Source organism: Trichoderma gamsii (assembly GCF_001481775.2).
Source record: "Trichoderma gamsii strain T6085 chromosome Unknown Scaffold_40.2, whole genome shotgun sequence".
In the NCBI taxonomy this organism is placed as follows: Eukaryota; Fungi; Ascomycota; class Sordariomycetes; order Hypocreales; family Hypocreaceae; genus Trichoderma; species Trichoderma gamsii.
The window spans coordinates 182468-197377 of NW_020171377.1; the positions used below are offsets into that span (position 1 = coordinate 182468).

The following is a 14910-nucleotide window of genomic DNA, read 5'->3' on the forward strand; positions in this document are numbered from 1 at the left end:
CTGAGTAAAATAGTAATAGCCTCCTCGGTGATTCGCGGGGATCTTATGATGGGACTATTGGCTTCATGTTTGAGCTTCAAAAGTCCCATAAGATCACAACCCTGCACTAGAAATGCTCCATTCACGCCACTTAAGTGGAGGCTTGTCGTACAGCCTTTGTTTAGATACTAATAAGCCTTTACAGATGGGGGGGCCTTATTGTACGGTATAGCTAATCCCGAGGCCACACACGGTATATATTCAATCCGAGGGCTATGAGAGACAGTGTATCACGCTTATTTGCCGTCACACCGCGGTGTCTGTGGTCGTATATCCTTTGCTAGTAGATTAATACATATGCATGTCAGATGGAAGCGATGTATTCGCTGTTTTGCATGTATCAAGTCCCACTGGGGTGGAGACACCGAGACCCAATAGGTAAAAGGTCTGCCTTGGATATCGGTTCACGCGGGGAAGTTTGTCATATAGAATCCAGTTACACAATCAACACTCCACTAGTGATCACGACTTTACAGACGATAATGTCAATGTGACGATCGCGATCTCTTACCCTGTCAATGAGCCATTTGAGGGACCCTTCTGTGAGCTTGAGTTAGACCAGATATTGCTTAGCTATAACCATGCCGAGTGTCAGCAAAGCCCACACTACATGCACACAGCTCCATTAAACCGCCAGAATAGGAGCCATATATATACGAAATACAGGAGTCCAGCAAATCAGTCTCGTCAACACAGAAGTTCCTGCTGGTGTCTTGTTTGCTTCGGCCCGTCTAGCCATAACAGGCAGCTGCATTGCTTTCAACAAGCCATAATATGATGCACCAATAATTTACTAAATTCCTGGCTTCAATTGTTTTGTTGATCATGTCAACCGAGAGGGGTTGCCAATATTGACCCAAGACTGTTTATCCTCCAATCCTATTCAAGAAAATTCTTTTACGAGGCAAGACTGCTTGATAAGGCAAATATTTGGGGTGATTATAGTCCACAGAGGGATAGTTCATGTCAGCAGTAATTATATATAAAGCACGGTAATATCTGTACTTCATTTCTATAGTAATAGGAACAACAGCATACTACCCTACTCCAGTCAATCAGACATACCGGCCATCATGAAGTTTACAGCCATTGCGGCCCCGCTGGCCTTTGCAGCATTTGCTGCTGCCGCACCTGTTGGCACCAGTAAGTCGAAAAATCCAACCAAGCATTTGAACATTGCACATTGCACACTCGTTTTCTTTCCTTCGAATCGGTGTATATCGAGAGTTTTCACGTTGCTTGGAGTTCATTGTATTTTCTTACTTACGATTAAATAGGTGAAGTTCAGGCTCGCTCAGAAACAGTCCAGCCACCTTACCACCCCAACATTGATAAGCGAGAGGAAGCTATTATTCCTCCTCCTTACCACCCTCTCATTGACAAGCGGGCTGAGGCAATCGAGCCGCCTTACCACCCCAATATCGACAAGAGAGAGGAAGCTATTATTCCTCCTCCTTACCATCCTCTCATCGATAAGAGAGCTGAAGCCGTCCAGCCGCCTTATCATCCGAATATTGACAAGCGGGAGGAAGCAATTATCCCTCCTCCTTACCACCCTCTGATCGACAGACGGGCTGATGCTATTGAGCCTCCGTACCATCCCAATATTGACAAGAGAGAGGAAGCTATTATTCCTCCTCCTTACCACCCTCTCATTGACAAGCGGGCTGAAGCCATTGAGCCGCCTTACCACCCCAACATTGACAAGCGAGAGGAAGCCATTGAGCCTCCTTACCACCCCAACATTGACAAGAAAATCTAAACATCAAGTATATGGCGTGCAGAGACTATTATAGGGGTCAAGGATCTTGGCTATAAAAATAAGTTATAGCTTGGAACGTTAGCTATAGTTAGACGAAGCTGAAATTCAGCATTGTTGGTCAAGGTTGATCGAACCGTTAAACGTAACTGTATTTTGCTTCGTAAAATAAAATTACGCTTATATTGAAGAGAGATGGCGCTTTTGAGTCGCCACAAATAAGCAGAACCTGCCATACAGGGGCCATTTTGAATATGGGCGGTGATTATCGTTTATATTCACTATAATGAAGTACTGCAGGTGTTCTGCATAAATCGTTTACATCAGAATGTATAAAAGCTGTTGATTGCTATTGAATGTCCGAGCTAGTAGACCCGAAGCCATAAGTACCTCCAGTGTAATGACACCTTTGGCTGTGGTCACTTGTGCGGGAAACAATGCGGATGCAGCTGTTAATACATGATCAAAAACAGGATTGTTACTATCCTGGGGATTTGATTTGTGGCAGATATGTCAGGGCGAAGTCAAGAAGTTTGCTGTCTTGAGACTCGAGGGAGTCTTGCCAATTTTCAATGTTTGTTGGCTTGTCTTCAAGTTTAGACTGTTTATTCTTTCGTCAATATATTAAACTATATGCGGCCGTACGAAAAGGAGATCAAATAGTTATCGTATCTATGGGTCTCTTTACGTATATCTGCTTGGCATCCTTCTCGTGGCCAATGAAATGAAATCTCGCCGACGCTTTTCTAAGGGGTAAGAACTTGCTGCTTTCAAGCTGGTCTACATAGAAGCGTCTTGCAATTCATTGGACTTATAGACCAATTGCTTCAAATCCTCACTCGATCGAAATGCACACTAGGAGTATCCGTATTCGAAAATAGCAAGGTTAATGTAGCCCCAGCAAACCCCCAACCCCCCAAAACAATAAATGACAATATACCATCCCCTATCATGTGCAACTGCTCCTTGAAAAGACTTTATACCCATTATGGGGCTCTGATCATCCTTCGGCAGATCATTAATATGCCATTGGGTTTATAAATGTTTGTTGTTCCGGAAGTACAAACGCTGTTCTGGCCAGGTACGCAAGCGTGGCGCAAGCCCTAGCGGTGTGATTCAATTGACACAGCCTCTATAATTGGTTCTGATATTCACTCTTTTTGGATCTATTTCAAAGAAAATACCTTCACCGATACAAATCGAGTACTTTAGATTGATTCCTGAATCTCATTCGCCATATAACAAAAGCATAACAACGGCGTATGATTACCATCTGCACCCATAAGCCATACGATTCGTGTTTCAATGTGTCTTGTCAAGTATATAAGAACCATTTCACCCTTGATAAGTTTTATTTTGCATGCATCCATAGGAGCACTTCAGCTGGGAAATCCAGATCGTTCGGCTTTAAAAAGCAATCTAGAAAGTGAAACACTGCTCCAAATTTAACTCTCGCGATATTTTTTCCCAGATATTATATCAATGAAAGTTGCTTTTACATTGCGATGTGGTCCCCAAGTACACAAGAACCTCGTAGATGATTTCTCTTATGACATCTATTAAAGTAAAGCCTGAGCCTGAACTATAGAATCCTCCATCAATAACCCGGCTACACAACGCACGAAACGGTGCTAATGAATTTTCAAGCTTGAGCCATGAACTTATCTTTGAGCTTGGAATAAGTTCCAATGTTTCCATCTTGATACAACCTCATGGCAGTCGCCAATTGTTGTCTCTTCGGATTTTCCAGAGCCTCGGAGAGGTAATGGGTATTTCCTTGATGCCTATTCTCTTCCAGCTTCACAGCTTCAATATACCATTTTTGATCCGCAAACTGTTCAACTAGATCAGCGCTCTTGGGAGAACCGTCCTCATTATAGTTCCACGGAGCATCAATAGCGGGCGGAATAATTGACAGGGTCAAAGGGAAATCTCCGAATATCTCCCAAGGACCAGCGAAGGCCATTTCCCAGTCAATCACACTTAAAATATGATATTGATCATCAACAATGATATTATTATGACCAAAGTCCCCATGACAAAGAGGAAATGGGCCATCGTCGCGGACAGACAATGTATCAGCCAGTTCGCCAATGGACTTGGCAAAGGACGAGACTGAGGGAATAATTTCAGCAGCGTATGGGCCGCATGCTTCTCGTAATTGCTCATCCGTCATTCCAAATTTGGTCTTATTTGCCCACGCTTGGAAGAACTCTGTTGCTGTGTCAAAAGGGCCGCCTAGCCCCGGAATAGGACCTTGGTGGTATGAGCCGTCCGCATTCACGGAGACAATCGTCCCGATCTTGGGTAGCAGTACCGTGGATAATTGGACCTAAGAGAGAACGATTGATCAGTTAACCATCTGTGTTCAGACCATCAACCAGATGCTTACATGGATCTTTGCTAAATCACGTAAAAAGGCTTTCTTGTACTGTGGCGGCACAGTCATGCTCAAGTCCATGCCTACATTTCCCCGCAGACAGTCCATCAACATGAATGGAGGTTTCATCTTGCAATCACTTCTCTCTTCGATTGCATGAATTTCTGGGGTGGGTATGCGAGTTCTCTGCCGTAGGAAGCAAATTGTGCTATATTCGCGAATCTCCGTTGTCTCCAAAGCATCCTTGGAAGTATCGCTTTCTACTAGAGGGGGTAGCCGCAGCCGTGCCACCCATTGGTTCCCATCTGAGAATTGAATTATCCGAACCATGTGGTTGTACCCAAGGCCGATATCAGAAAGCAGCATGCAACTGACGCCATTGTTTTTCTCAGCAGCGTATTCTAGAAGCGCAGCCCAATTCACGGATGCTAGGAATGAGTCGGCCCGTGAACGAAGGGGACCGTGTTCAAGAGAAGAATAATAATTCCACTGATACCCAGAAAATCCTTCCGTATTTCCTAGCATGTTGTTAGTGTGCCCTGAATACCAAATTTGGGGATAAAGCTTACCTGAAGCGCTATCGGGGCATCGAATTTCAAGGTCATTGTTTGCCATGGCGTGAAACGAGAGTCAACCCGATCTCAAAGTTAGAATCGAGATCAAAAAGACCAAACTAAAGGGCACGAAAGTTCTCTTTGAATGCTGGCTCAGCGTAGCAAGGCAATATTGCAGTATGCGGTTGATGTTGATGGCAGATGGAATGTGGCGCGCTTCTCTGATGCCTGAACCTGAGAGGACCAAGTCATTGTATCTATATTTACAGCAGTGCGACCTGAGATACGCGTCACGGGAGTGGTGCGTGCAGCTGCCCGTGGCATAACGGGTGCAGTTTTTTATTGGATGAGAAAAGAAATGCAAGCATAGAATATAAACTACTAGTAGATTTTTATTGGCTTGCTTAAGAAAATTCAACAAATACCTACCTTATAGGTACCTGGCTAGATATTGAATAATGTACATACATGCATGCCTACCTTAGTACCTTGTGATATAACTTTTCTTTCTTATTTGATACTTGTAGGGCAAAAAGAAGAAAAAAAGGCCTTAGGTATGAGCAAAAAACCTAGAAATGGGTTTATATCTGTATACTTATGCAGGTTAAATGAGAAGCAACCTCGGTGCCTGAGGGCGTTGCCCAGGTACTTTTGTTCGCTTGCAGGAGTCGTGGTTAGAGGCATCGAGTGACTCAATCCGGTCCAATTTCGCAGCCGTTTCCGCGCTTCTCCAAGCTTCCACGCACAGCCGCAAACCTGCGCCTGTAGGATTGGTGCTTCTTTTATCCCTGTAAAGTTCACAGGATTATTCAGTCTCGATTCCAGTTAATAGTCACGTCACTATGCGTTTCCATTTGCACGGTCGTCACATTATTGTCTCTCGGTTTTGCGTCCTTCTATCGTCTCCGAGATGGAGGATGCCTCAGGCGAGGCTGAGTAATATAGCTGGCTACTGTAAGGGGTCAAAGTAATACATGTCGGTTCATGTAGTAATATCATATAATTCTTCTAGAGATTCGTGCAAGTTCCATGGGTTTGTACCAGCATCTGTTTCCTTATTCTTTCGTTCGTGTTGATGTTAATTCGTTCATCGCATAATGGCTTCGCGAATTCTTTTCCGGGTCTTTTCCTCATCATCTTCGCCTCTAATGCGACGGGCTAGGCTACCATCACATCTTCCTCTCCGCCCATGTCCTAATCCTCCGCTAAAGTATCTCGCTTCTTCACGTCTGCTGCCTACGTTTCGCCATGTCCGATTGCAAAGTACTGTACCAGTGCCCCAGCAAAAGCAAAAACTGCAATGGTACTGGAAACTGCTCATCACTTTGGGGATCACTGCTGGGGCGACGACTGGCGGCGTTCTCGTCGCGGATAAATACTACATGGGAGGGATCCTTACGCGCAGCTTGCGAGCTTATGCGACACTCGCTCAGGTTGGCGTCGACTATAAGATGCACTCAGGCAAGAATCCCAAAGGAGCCCGCGTACCCATCGATGAGCTGCACGATCGAAATGCCAAGAGAGTCTGTGATATGATCAAAGCCAACGGTGGCATGTTCTTGAAGATTGGCCAGGCCATCGCCGTACAAAGCGCCGCTCTGCCGGAAGCGTACCAGCGAGAATTCAAGGATATGTTTGACGATACCGCGCAGGATCCCTGGGACGACGTACAAGCAGTTATTCGAGAAGAGCTTGGAGCCAGCGCAAGTGAAGTATTTGGCGATGGGATAGAAAGAGAGCCAAGAGCCTCCGCATCCATAGCACAAGTTCACTATGCGAAGCTGCCGGACGGGCGAGAAGTTGCTGTCAAAGTGCAGAAAAGAAATCTGGCACAGCAAGCATCCTGGGATCTGTGGACATTCAAGTGTGCAGCATACTGTTCTCTACACAACCTTTGACGCAGTGTACTAACCGGATATCTCAACAGGGTTCTTCTCGATATAGCCGGCAGAACGACAGATTTACAGATCCAAGGTCTCGGCGACTATATAATGAAAAGCATCATGCAGGAGACCGACTTCCAGAACGAAGCAGCAAACACGATACGTACTGCAGAGCTTGTCAAGTCTGATCCCAACCTGAGCGCACGTGTCTATATCCCCAAAATCTACGCCGAGCTTTCATCCAAGCGTGTTTTGACATCTGAGTGGATCTATGGGGCCAATTTATGGGATAAAGATACCATTACTGGCAAATATGACGCATCTGATGAAGCAAATTCAGCGATGGGCCTTAGAGAGGCAGATGTTATGACCACCGTGATTGATCTCTTCTCGTCGCAAATGTTCAAATGGGGGTTTGTACATTGCGACCCTCATCCCGGTAACATCTTTGTCCGACGCCTTCCGTCGGGGAAGCCGCAAATAGTACTTATAGACCATGGCCTCTATGTGTCTCTCACAGACAAACTGCGGCGACAGTACGCTCGATTCTGGAAGGCTCTCCTAATGGGTGACCAAAAGGGACTGGACGAGGTGTCGGCTGCCTGGGGAATGAAGACATCTGATGCCTGGGCTGACGCGTTCATGTCTCGCGAGAGGACACCTGAACCGGTTGGCGAGACGCCCGAGGAGCGCGCCGAGCGAGCCCTTAATGAAGCCGCTGGCTTTTTCGGCGAAGCTGGTCTATATCCCCGCGAGCTCTTATTCTTGGAGCGCAATCTAGCTCTTGTGCAGGGCAGCAACCGCTTTTACGATTCTCCCGTCAATCGCCTCGGCATGATTGGTCGTTCAGCAATGCAGAACCTGCGTGACGACAGCCAAGTGACGTTTCGGCAGGCTCTGAGCTCACAATGGTCCATGCTTGTGCTTGATTCCGTCTTTTACATAAGCCGCTGGAGGCAGTACATGGGATGGGGTAAAGGATTTGAGGAGGAGCTCAAAGAAGCAGAGGAGAGAATGGCTCAAGAAATGAAAGAATCCATGTCTGGGCTTTGGGAAACTGACGAAGAGACGCAGTGATCGGACAAGTTAGCTCTCCATTATACGAATAACGACTTTCCTTTGTTAAGCATCTGTATTTGGCTATTGGCGTATATGGACAATCCCTGTTCCGTCTATATGTATTATTACTACTCTCCACTAATTCTGTTACCATTCTTCTACGGCTTTAGCCAATTGGCATCCTCTACTAGCACTATACAGCAATACATTAATACTACTGCTACTACTGCTGCTATTATTATTATTCTTACTACTACTATCAAGCTATATCTAGGATTTAGTATCAGCTAATAGAAATAGAGTGCCAAATGACTTTTCCTTTAATAAAATTCCGCTTTTGTGGTTAACCTGTGTGTGTATTTTCATTTTGTGGTCCCTATCTTACTTCGCATCCCTTGCTAGACTCCCAAGTGACGCAGAGCCAGATGGGCCTGTTTCGAAAACGTAAGCCAGCGTCGATCTGGTAAGCCCCAGGACTCAGGCTTGCAACAACAGTTGTATTTGTGTAAGTGTAAAACTTTACGAATTTTGAGTAAGAAAAAAATGCGCGAGGGAATTAGTAGAGAATAAAATGTATCGTTCCAGTATACACGGAGGAAAGCCGTCGGTAAGGTGAGCATGTGGGTCGATGATGTGAGCTGAACGAAGCGCTTTTCTGTACGTGATTTCAAGATTCATTCTATCATCTAGCTATACAACTTAAGAGAGCACTTGCAAGAGCTAACTGATTTCATAAAAGACTATTACCGAAGCAAAGGAGCATCTATAGTCGATCGACTAAGCAATACTGCGGCAAGAGGAGCCATACGCGCACACACTTCGAAGTGACGCTCAATTGCGTCTCTAGGCGAAATCTAATTGTAATAATCAATTAATGCAGATTTAAATACACCGCTCCAAGCTCGACTTATTTCTCTCCAAACATTTCATTTCCAGCTTTCCACACAAAAACTCTGGTTCACATCGCGCAAGATGGCTGCATCCAAACTCCCAACGAAGGCTCTCGGCCGCAACGGCCCTCTTGTCTCTACAATGGGCTTTGGAGCTATGGGTCTAAGTGCCTCCTATGGATTTGGCGGCTCCGACGAAGATCGATTCAAAGTCCTTGATCGCGCTTACGAACTTGGTAGCACCTTTTGGGATACCGCAGATGTCTATGGCGACAACGAGGAGTTGATTGGGAAATGGTTCAAGCGTACGGGCAAACGCGATGACATCTTCCTCGCTACCAAGTGCGGCGGTGTGTACAATGCCTCTGGAAACTTTACTATACGATCAGATCCGGAGTATGTGCGAGAAGCTTGTGACAAGTCGCTCCAGCTGTTGGGCGTATCCCACATTGATCTGTTCTATCTCCACCGCCTCGATAAGGAAACTCCTGTGGAGTTGACAATTGGCGCTTTGGTGAAACTAAAAGAGTTGGTCTATTATATATGCCCAATGATAATTAGTATATTATACTGACAGATGAAATGAATCACAGGGAAGGCAAAATCCGACATCTGGGACTCTGCGAAGTCTCTGCAGAAACACTTCGACGCGCCCATGCCGTCCACCCAATCACAGCCATTCAAGTCGAGTATAGTCCCTTTTCGGTAGACATTGAACACTCTCAAGTCGGTCTTCTCAGCACAGCAAGAGAGCTCGGCATCGCTGTCGTGGCCTATAGCCCGCTCGGACGAGGCATGTTGACAGGGGAGATCAAATCTCCCGACGACTTTGCCGACGACGATTTCCGAAAGTATCTCCCGCGCTTCTCCAAGGAGAATTTCCCGAAGAACCTGGCATTGGTGGAAAAGCTTAGCATCATTGCCGCGAGCAAGGGTGTCACATCGGGGCAGTTGACTTTGGCGTGGCTGCTTGCGCAAGGAGATGATATCTTCCCTATCCCTGGGTGAGCATTGTTTTTTTTCTCCATCGCTCGTCGCTCACTATCATTCTACGTCGAATAGACAGGCTGACAGTAACTAGCACTAAGAAGATCAAGTACTTGGACGAGAACGTGGGAGCCGCCAACGTCACGCTCACCAATGATGAAGAGGCGGAGATTCGCAAAGCGATCGACGAGACAGAGGTCATTGGCGGCCGATACGCGGACGAGTAAGTCTAAGAATGCACCTCTTTTCGCGTTCATCTTGTCCTAACAAGTTTAATAGGATGTCGGGCCATTTATTCGCTGACACCCCTGCTCTTTTGACCTGAGATTGCATATGAATAGTACAACGGATACTAGTAGCGTGTGTGATGGCGATATATTCTGCAATACGAAACCAATATATAAATCTGCTATCTCGCTCTGATTTTACTTCCACGTGTGAAGCTTACAGCTGACTCAAGGCCAGTCACTTACACGATGCTTACCAATTTGGCAGCAATACTTGGTCCCTGTAGATCTCGGAAAATATCAAACAGACCCGAATCTTATTTCCATTGAGAGCAACACGCCACACGTTTAAAACAGGCGTATTTGGATGGTGGCGCACGGGCATTCACGGAGATAGATGGACGGTTCAAACTCCGCTGGAATATGTAGCGGAGTTCTAAACAGAATTTATAGTGGATGTAACTACATGTAGTCTGTCCATCTTCTTGTTATAAGCTTACCCTTACGAAATGAGTTTCGAATTTCTTGCTGCTTTACTTCGTCTTTGACCCAGTCGGCGCCATCTCGATTAGTGGAAGAATCCTTTCACCTTTGCTTATTCGATCAAAAAGTGGATCTCTTGGAGATATATGCTCACCTCATCATTCTTTAAGAACGGCCTGCTCACCACATCAACTTCTGCGAAGCGCCAATTGATCTGCTCTTGCTGTCCATTTGGTTTCACACGAAGGATTTCGCTGCCATCATCAAACATCCGTGGAGCTTCTACTTGGCATGTTACAGGTTGATGACGAGATCTGCATGCCTTTGACCATGGAGGATGTTGGCGCTATGACGACTGATGCCGAAAAGGCAACCGAAGAGCAACAGCTTGATCAGAGTGACATTGAGCAGGCCTTGGAACAGCACGAAGGGTCAAAATCACAAAGAACGAAGCCGCAAAAATTGAAGACATCCGAAAGGAGGCGTATTCAGAATCGCGCAGCACAAAAGACTTATCGTTAGTATAAGATCTAATCTGATCATGCTGCACAAGCAGAAACGATTCCGCTAATAAGTTGAAACATGCAGGAGAAAAGCAAAAGAGGAGACTGCAGGCTCTAGAATTATATGCTAAATCTTCTACGACTATTTCTCAGGATGAAGTACCCTTCTCCACCCCAACGTCCACTACTGGTGAAGATGTAGCTGGAATGCTTGGCATAGATTCGCCAATCATGGGGCTACCAGGTTTATTGCAACATCATAGTCTGTCAATCCCTGACATTGGCATAAATGATCTTGTAAGCTGCGATCCAAATCTCAATACATCTCTTTCAAGTCGTCTAGCCAGTGAATCCGTCCCTATATACGACGAATATGTACCGAGCAGTAATTTCCAAGTGGATAACGGTCGAAACTCCAGCAAATCATTTCAAGAGGAATTGTTCTCGGCATCTGAAAATAGACCCGCATCTATTCTCGGCTCAAATGTCATCACTCCAGAGAGCAGTCTTAGTTCATCTCATGCGCAGCAAAGCTATGGGCAAGCACGCGGTGACAGCGCGCCAAACGGCGACTCACATGACGGCAGCGAAGCGGATAGTTTACTTGCGCAGTTTCTCTTGCAAGACGATGTTACTCTAAGTATAGGTCTGCTTAGGGATATCCGGAAACACAAGATTACTCTAAGAGACGTGCTCAGGCTAGGCCTTCAATCGCTGGAGGGCAAGTCATCCAGCACAGCGGGGAGTGCGAGAGTGACTGAGAACTCATTACAGCAGCATGCATATTGTAAGTCTATAGTTATTGAATATCAGATGCTACGATTTGTTCTTCAACTAACAATCAGTCAGTGCAGCTCCCTGACCTCCACACTAACACAATTCGCCTCACGCAAATGTCATTTGTAGCAGCTGTTTTACACAATGCTTCCATGCTGGGGATAACGACATCCGAGATTTTATCACACGATACCGAGTCTTATTTTTGCATCAATAGAGGCGCACCAGACGCATCAAAGCATGCCACTCAAGAGCCCACGCTCGACCACATTAAAGAACATTTGAAGCCCACTCAGAACCAACTCACACATCGCCATCACCCGTATATAGACACTCTCCCATTTCGAGCATTTCGCGACAGATTAATAGCAGTGATTCACGCTCAGCCTCCTATAATCAATATGCCAGAGCTCTGTCACGATTTGCAGAGTGACGGGGTTATATGCTGGGGGTCCAATGCTGGGGCTGGCACTGGACACTCTGGAGCTCCGTGGGACATTCGAAGCTGGGAGGTGCGGCCATGGTTTTTGAAGAAGTGGTGGATGTTGACGGAGGGCGCTGATGGAGAGATGTATCAGCAAGCAAAGTGGTGGTGCGAGATGAGAGGCGAGGATATGCCAGCTGTTTGGTGATTGATGGAGCTTTCAATATCTATCTGCGATGCCTCATGAAGGGCAAAGTGTGTACAATATATGGGGTAACGATTATTTTTCCTTGTGGCCAGAAGAGCGAAGAAGATGCGCAGCTGTATACATGTATAAAGCGACTGAAAATACTCTGTATGAGTCACTACGTCATAGCTAGCGGCCGCCTAATTAACATGCGCCCAGAAAGCAAGACGAATATCACGACATCAATAATACGAGAGTAATAGAAAATTCTCAAATGAATCGTCAGAAAATCTTCAGTACATAATTAAATGCATTCAATCATCAATCTACACATTATCTATCCTGGCCTTCTCACAGCTTTCAACTCAATTGCAGCGCGACCCTGCCCCCCCATGCCCCACCATGGAGCTCGTAGCTGTCGGAAAAACCCGCCGATCTTCGGATCTCAACAGACAAAATCGCAAGAAAAAAAAAAGTCTCGTTGTTTGTCCTACTCGAAGCCAGCCAAACAAGACGAGAAAACGCCCAATTGACTGCGCCCGCCATGTCAATTCGCACGCTCAGAATCGGTACATACCCTCTCTCTTTTCTTAAATCCACATATAATATTTTCTTCTTCAAAAAGCACAGCTAACTGATCCATCCCAGGCCTCATCCCCGGTGACGGCATCGGCAAGGAAGTCATCCCCGCCGGCCGCCGCATCCTCGAGGCGCTCCCCGCGTCGCTCAAGCTCAAGTTCGACTTTGTCGACCTCAAGGCCGGCTTCGAGTCCTTTGAGCAGACCGGCTCGGCCCTGCCCGACGCCACCGTCGATGTGCTGCGCAACGAGTGCCAGGGCGCGCTCTTCGGCGCCGTCAGCTCGCCCACCCACGCCGTCAAGGGCTACTCGTCGCCCATCGTCGCCCTGCGCAAGCGCCTCGACCTCTACGCAAACGTGCGCCCCGTCAAGACCGTCTTGAACGCCGCCAAGCCCATCGACATGGTCATTGTGCGCGAGAACACCGAGGACCTGTACGTCAAGCAGGAGACGACGCGCGACACCCCCGAGGGCAAGGTCGCCGAGGCCATCAAGCGCATCTCCGAGAAGGCCTCGTTCCGCATTGCCGCCATGGCCGGCGACATTGCGCTGCGCCGCCAGAAGATCCGCGAGAGCTCGCCCAGCATCCACAGCAAGCCCCTCGTTACCATCACCCACAAGTCCAACGTGCTGTCGCAGACCGACGGCCTGTTCCGCACCGTCTCCAAGCAAGCCCTGTCCGACCCCAAGTACGCCTCCGTCGCCATCGAGGAGCAAATCGTCGACTCCATGGTCTACAAGCTGTTCCGCCAACCCGAAGACTACGACGTCATTGTTGCCCCCAACCTGTACGGCGATATCCTCTCCGACGGTGCTGCCGCCCTCGTTGGCAGTCTCGGTCTCGTTCCCAGCGCCAATGTCGGCGAGGGCTTCGCCATTGGTGAGCCTTGCCACGGCAGCGCTCCCGACATCCAGGGCAAGAACATTGCCAACCCCATTGCCACTCTGCGAAGCGCTGCTCTGATGCTCGAGTTCCTTGAGGAGCCCGAGGCCGCTGCCAAGATTTACGCTGCGGTTGATGCCAACCTGGAGGAGGGCAAGCTGCTCAGCCCTGACTTGGGTGGAAAGGCCACCACTGATGAGGTCGTTGAGGACATCCTGAGACGCCTATAAACGGTGTCCCACACTAGAAACAAAATAAATTACAATTGGCGTGCAAATGCATAGTATTATAACGACGTCTCTTCAGAAATTTGAGTAGCATTAGTAGTAAAATCACCGGGGCACGCCTGGACTGAAAAGAGATAAAGCAATTTTGAATAAAGAAATAAAGTAAAGCAATATTGATAGAAGAGATCCTTTTTCGTAAGCAACCAAGCAAATTTGGCATTCCAGCCGCAAGCAATCATTCCGATGGTATCTCCTTGGAGACTGTAGAAAGAAAAATCGCCGTAATAGCCCAAATATCCCAGTACCGAAATCCAGGCCGGGTATCAAATAGTAAAGTAAGTAAATATCACCAAATAGCGCCATAAAAGTCACATCATCGGTCCATATCCTGACGCATCTCAAATACCACGTCAGCAATCATCTCAACTCCCATAAAGAGGTAAAATGGAAATGAATCGCAAAGAAATGATAGCTTCCATGTCCCAACCCGTCTCAATCCGTTCCAATATTTTTTTTTTCTTCGCATTTTTCGCCCCGTCTTTCATTGCTTAGCAGCCATCTTCGCTCATATCTCAGTCTTTCTTGCGTGAGAAAATCTTTTGGAGCTCAACTTCGCTAATAGGGCGAGAGATGTGACCGCCATCTTGTAAAGTGCGGTCTACATCCTTGGCCTTTTTCTCTTGGAGAGTGCTGATACGAATACCGACGGGCTCTCTGGTATTAATCTTGACGAGATGGGTCTCTTTTTCTTGTCCAATCCTAACAACTCGGCCGAAAGCCTGCTGTTCAGCCGTCTTGTTCCACCACGGGTCGACTATAATCACGCGGTTGGCGGCGGTGAGGTTCAGCGACTGGCCGCCGCTCTTGAGAGTAGCAACCTATCCAAAACGTGAACTAGTTAGAAGATTCGATACAGAATGGGGACGAGACACCTTAAGAAATACTATAATAAACTCACCATAATTCTTACGCCGTCATCGTGTTTAAACGCATCCAAGGCTTTGGTCTTCTGCATCGATGTGAGACCCCCTAAAAAGTACACGAATCCAATTTCCAGAGTCCGGAGCATA

The 14910-nt window shown here is 46.9% G+C and overlaps 6 protein-coding genes across 6 annotated transcripts; 5 read left to right on the forward strand and 1 right to left on the reverse strand.

Moving 5' to 3' along the window:
• Window positions 1-1112: 1112 nt before the first annotated feature.
• Window positions 1113-1801, forward strand: TGAM01_v208912 (hypothetical protein; the record flags this gene model as incomplete). Its single annotated transcript, XM_018806945.2, has 2 exons — window positions 1113-1182; window positions 1317-1801. The coding sequence occupies 2 exons, from the start codon at window positions 1113-1115 to the stop codon at window positions 1799-1801; spliced, it is 555 nt and encodes a 184-aa protein (XP_018659835.2).
• Window positions 1802-3440: 1639 nt separating this feature from the next.
• TGAM01_v208913 (hypothetical protein) lies at window positions 3441-4793 on the reverse strand (the record flags this gene model as incomplete). Its single annotated transcript, XM_018806944.1, has 3 exons — window positions 3441-4130; window positions 4191-4696; window positions 4748-4793. 3 exons carry the CDS (start codon window positions 4791-4793, stop codon window positions 3441-3443), a joined length of 1242 nt encoding a protein of 413 aa, XP_018659834.1.
• A 1036-nt stretch (window positions 4794-5829) lies between these two features.
• Window positions 5830-7692, forward strand: TGAM01_v208914 (ABC1 domain-containing protein; the record flags this gene model as incomplete). The annotated part of the gene is made up of 2 exons (XM_024550437.1): window positions 5830-6596; window positions 6660-7692. 2 exons carry the CDS (start codon window positions 5830-5832, stop codon window positions 7690-7692), a joined length of 1800 nt encoding a protein of 599 aa, XP_024404818.1.
• A 954-nt stretch (window positions 7693-8646) lies between these two features.
• TGAM01_v208915 (aldo-keto reductase yakc) lies at window positions 8647-9876 on the forward strand (the record flags this gene model as incomplete). Its single annotated transcript, XM_018806942.1, has 4 exons — window positions 8647-9092; window positions 9158-9568; window positions 9646-9774; window positions 9831-9876. The coding sequence occupies 4 exons, from the start codon at window positions 8647-8649 to the stop codon at window positions 9874-9876; spliced, it is 1032 nt and encodes a 343-aa protein (XP_018659832.1).
• Window positions 9877-10552: 676 nt separating this feature from the next.
• TGAM01_v208916 (hypothetical protein) lies at window positions 10553-12173 on the forward strand (the record flags this gene model as incomplete). Its single annotated transcript, XM_024550438.1, has 3 exons — window positions 10553-10778; window positions 10850-11551; window positions 11614-12173. The coding sequence occupies 3 exons, from the start codon at window positions 10553-10555 to the stop codon at window positions 12171-12173; spliced, it is 1488 nt and encodes a 495-aa protein (XP_024404819.1).
• Window positions 12174-12696: 523 nt separating this feature from the next.
• On the forward strand, window positions 12697-13843 carry TGAM01_v208917 (homoisocitrate dehydrogenase; the record flags this gene model as incomplete). Its single annotated transcript, XM_018806940.1, has 2 exons — window positions 12697-12721; window positions 12801-13843. The coding sequence occupies 2 exons, from the start codon at window positions 12697-12699 to the stop codon at window positions 13841-13843; spliced, it is 1068 nt and encodes a 355-aa protein (XP_018659830.1).
• Window positions 13844-14910: the final 1067 nt, after the last annotated feature.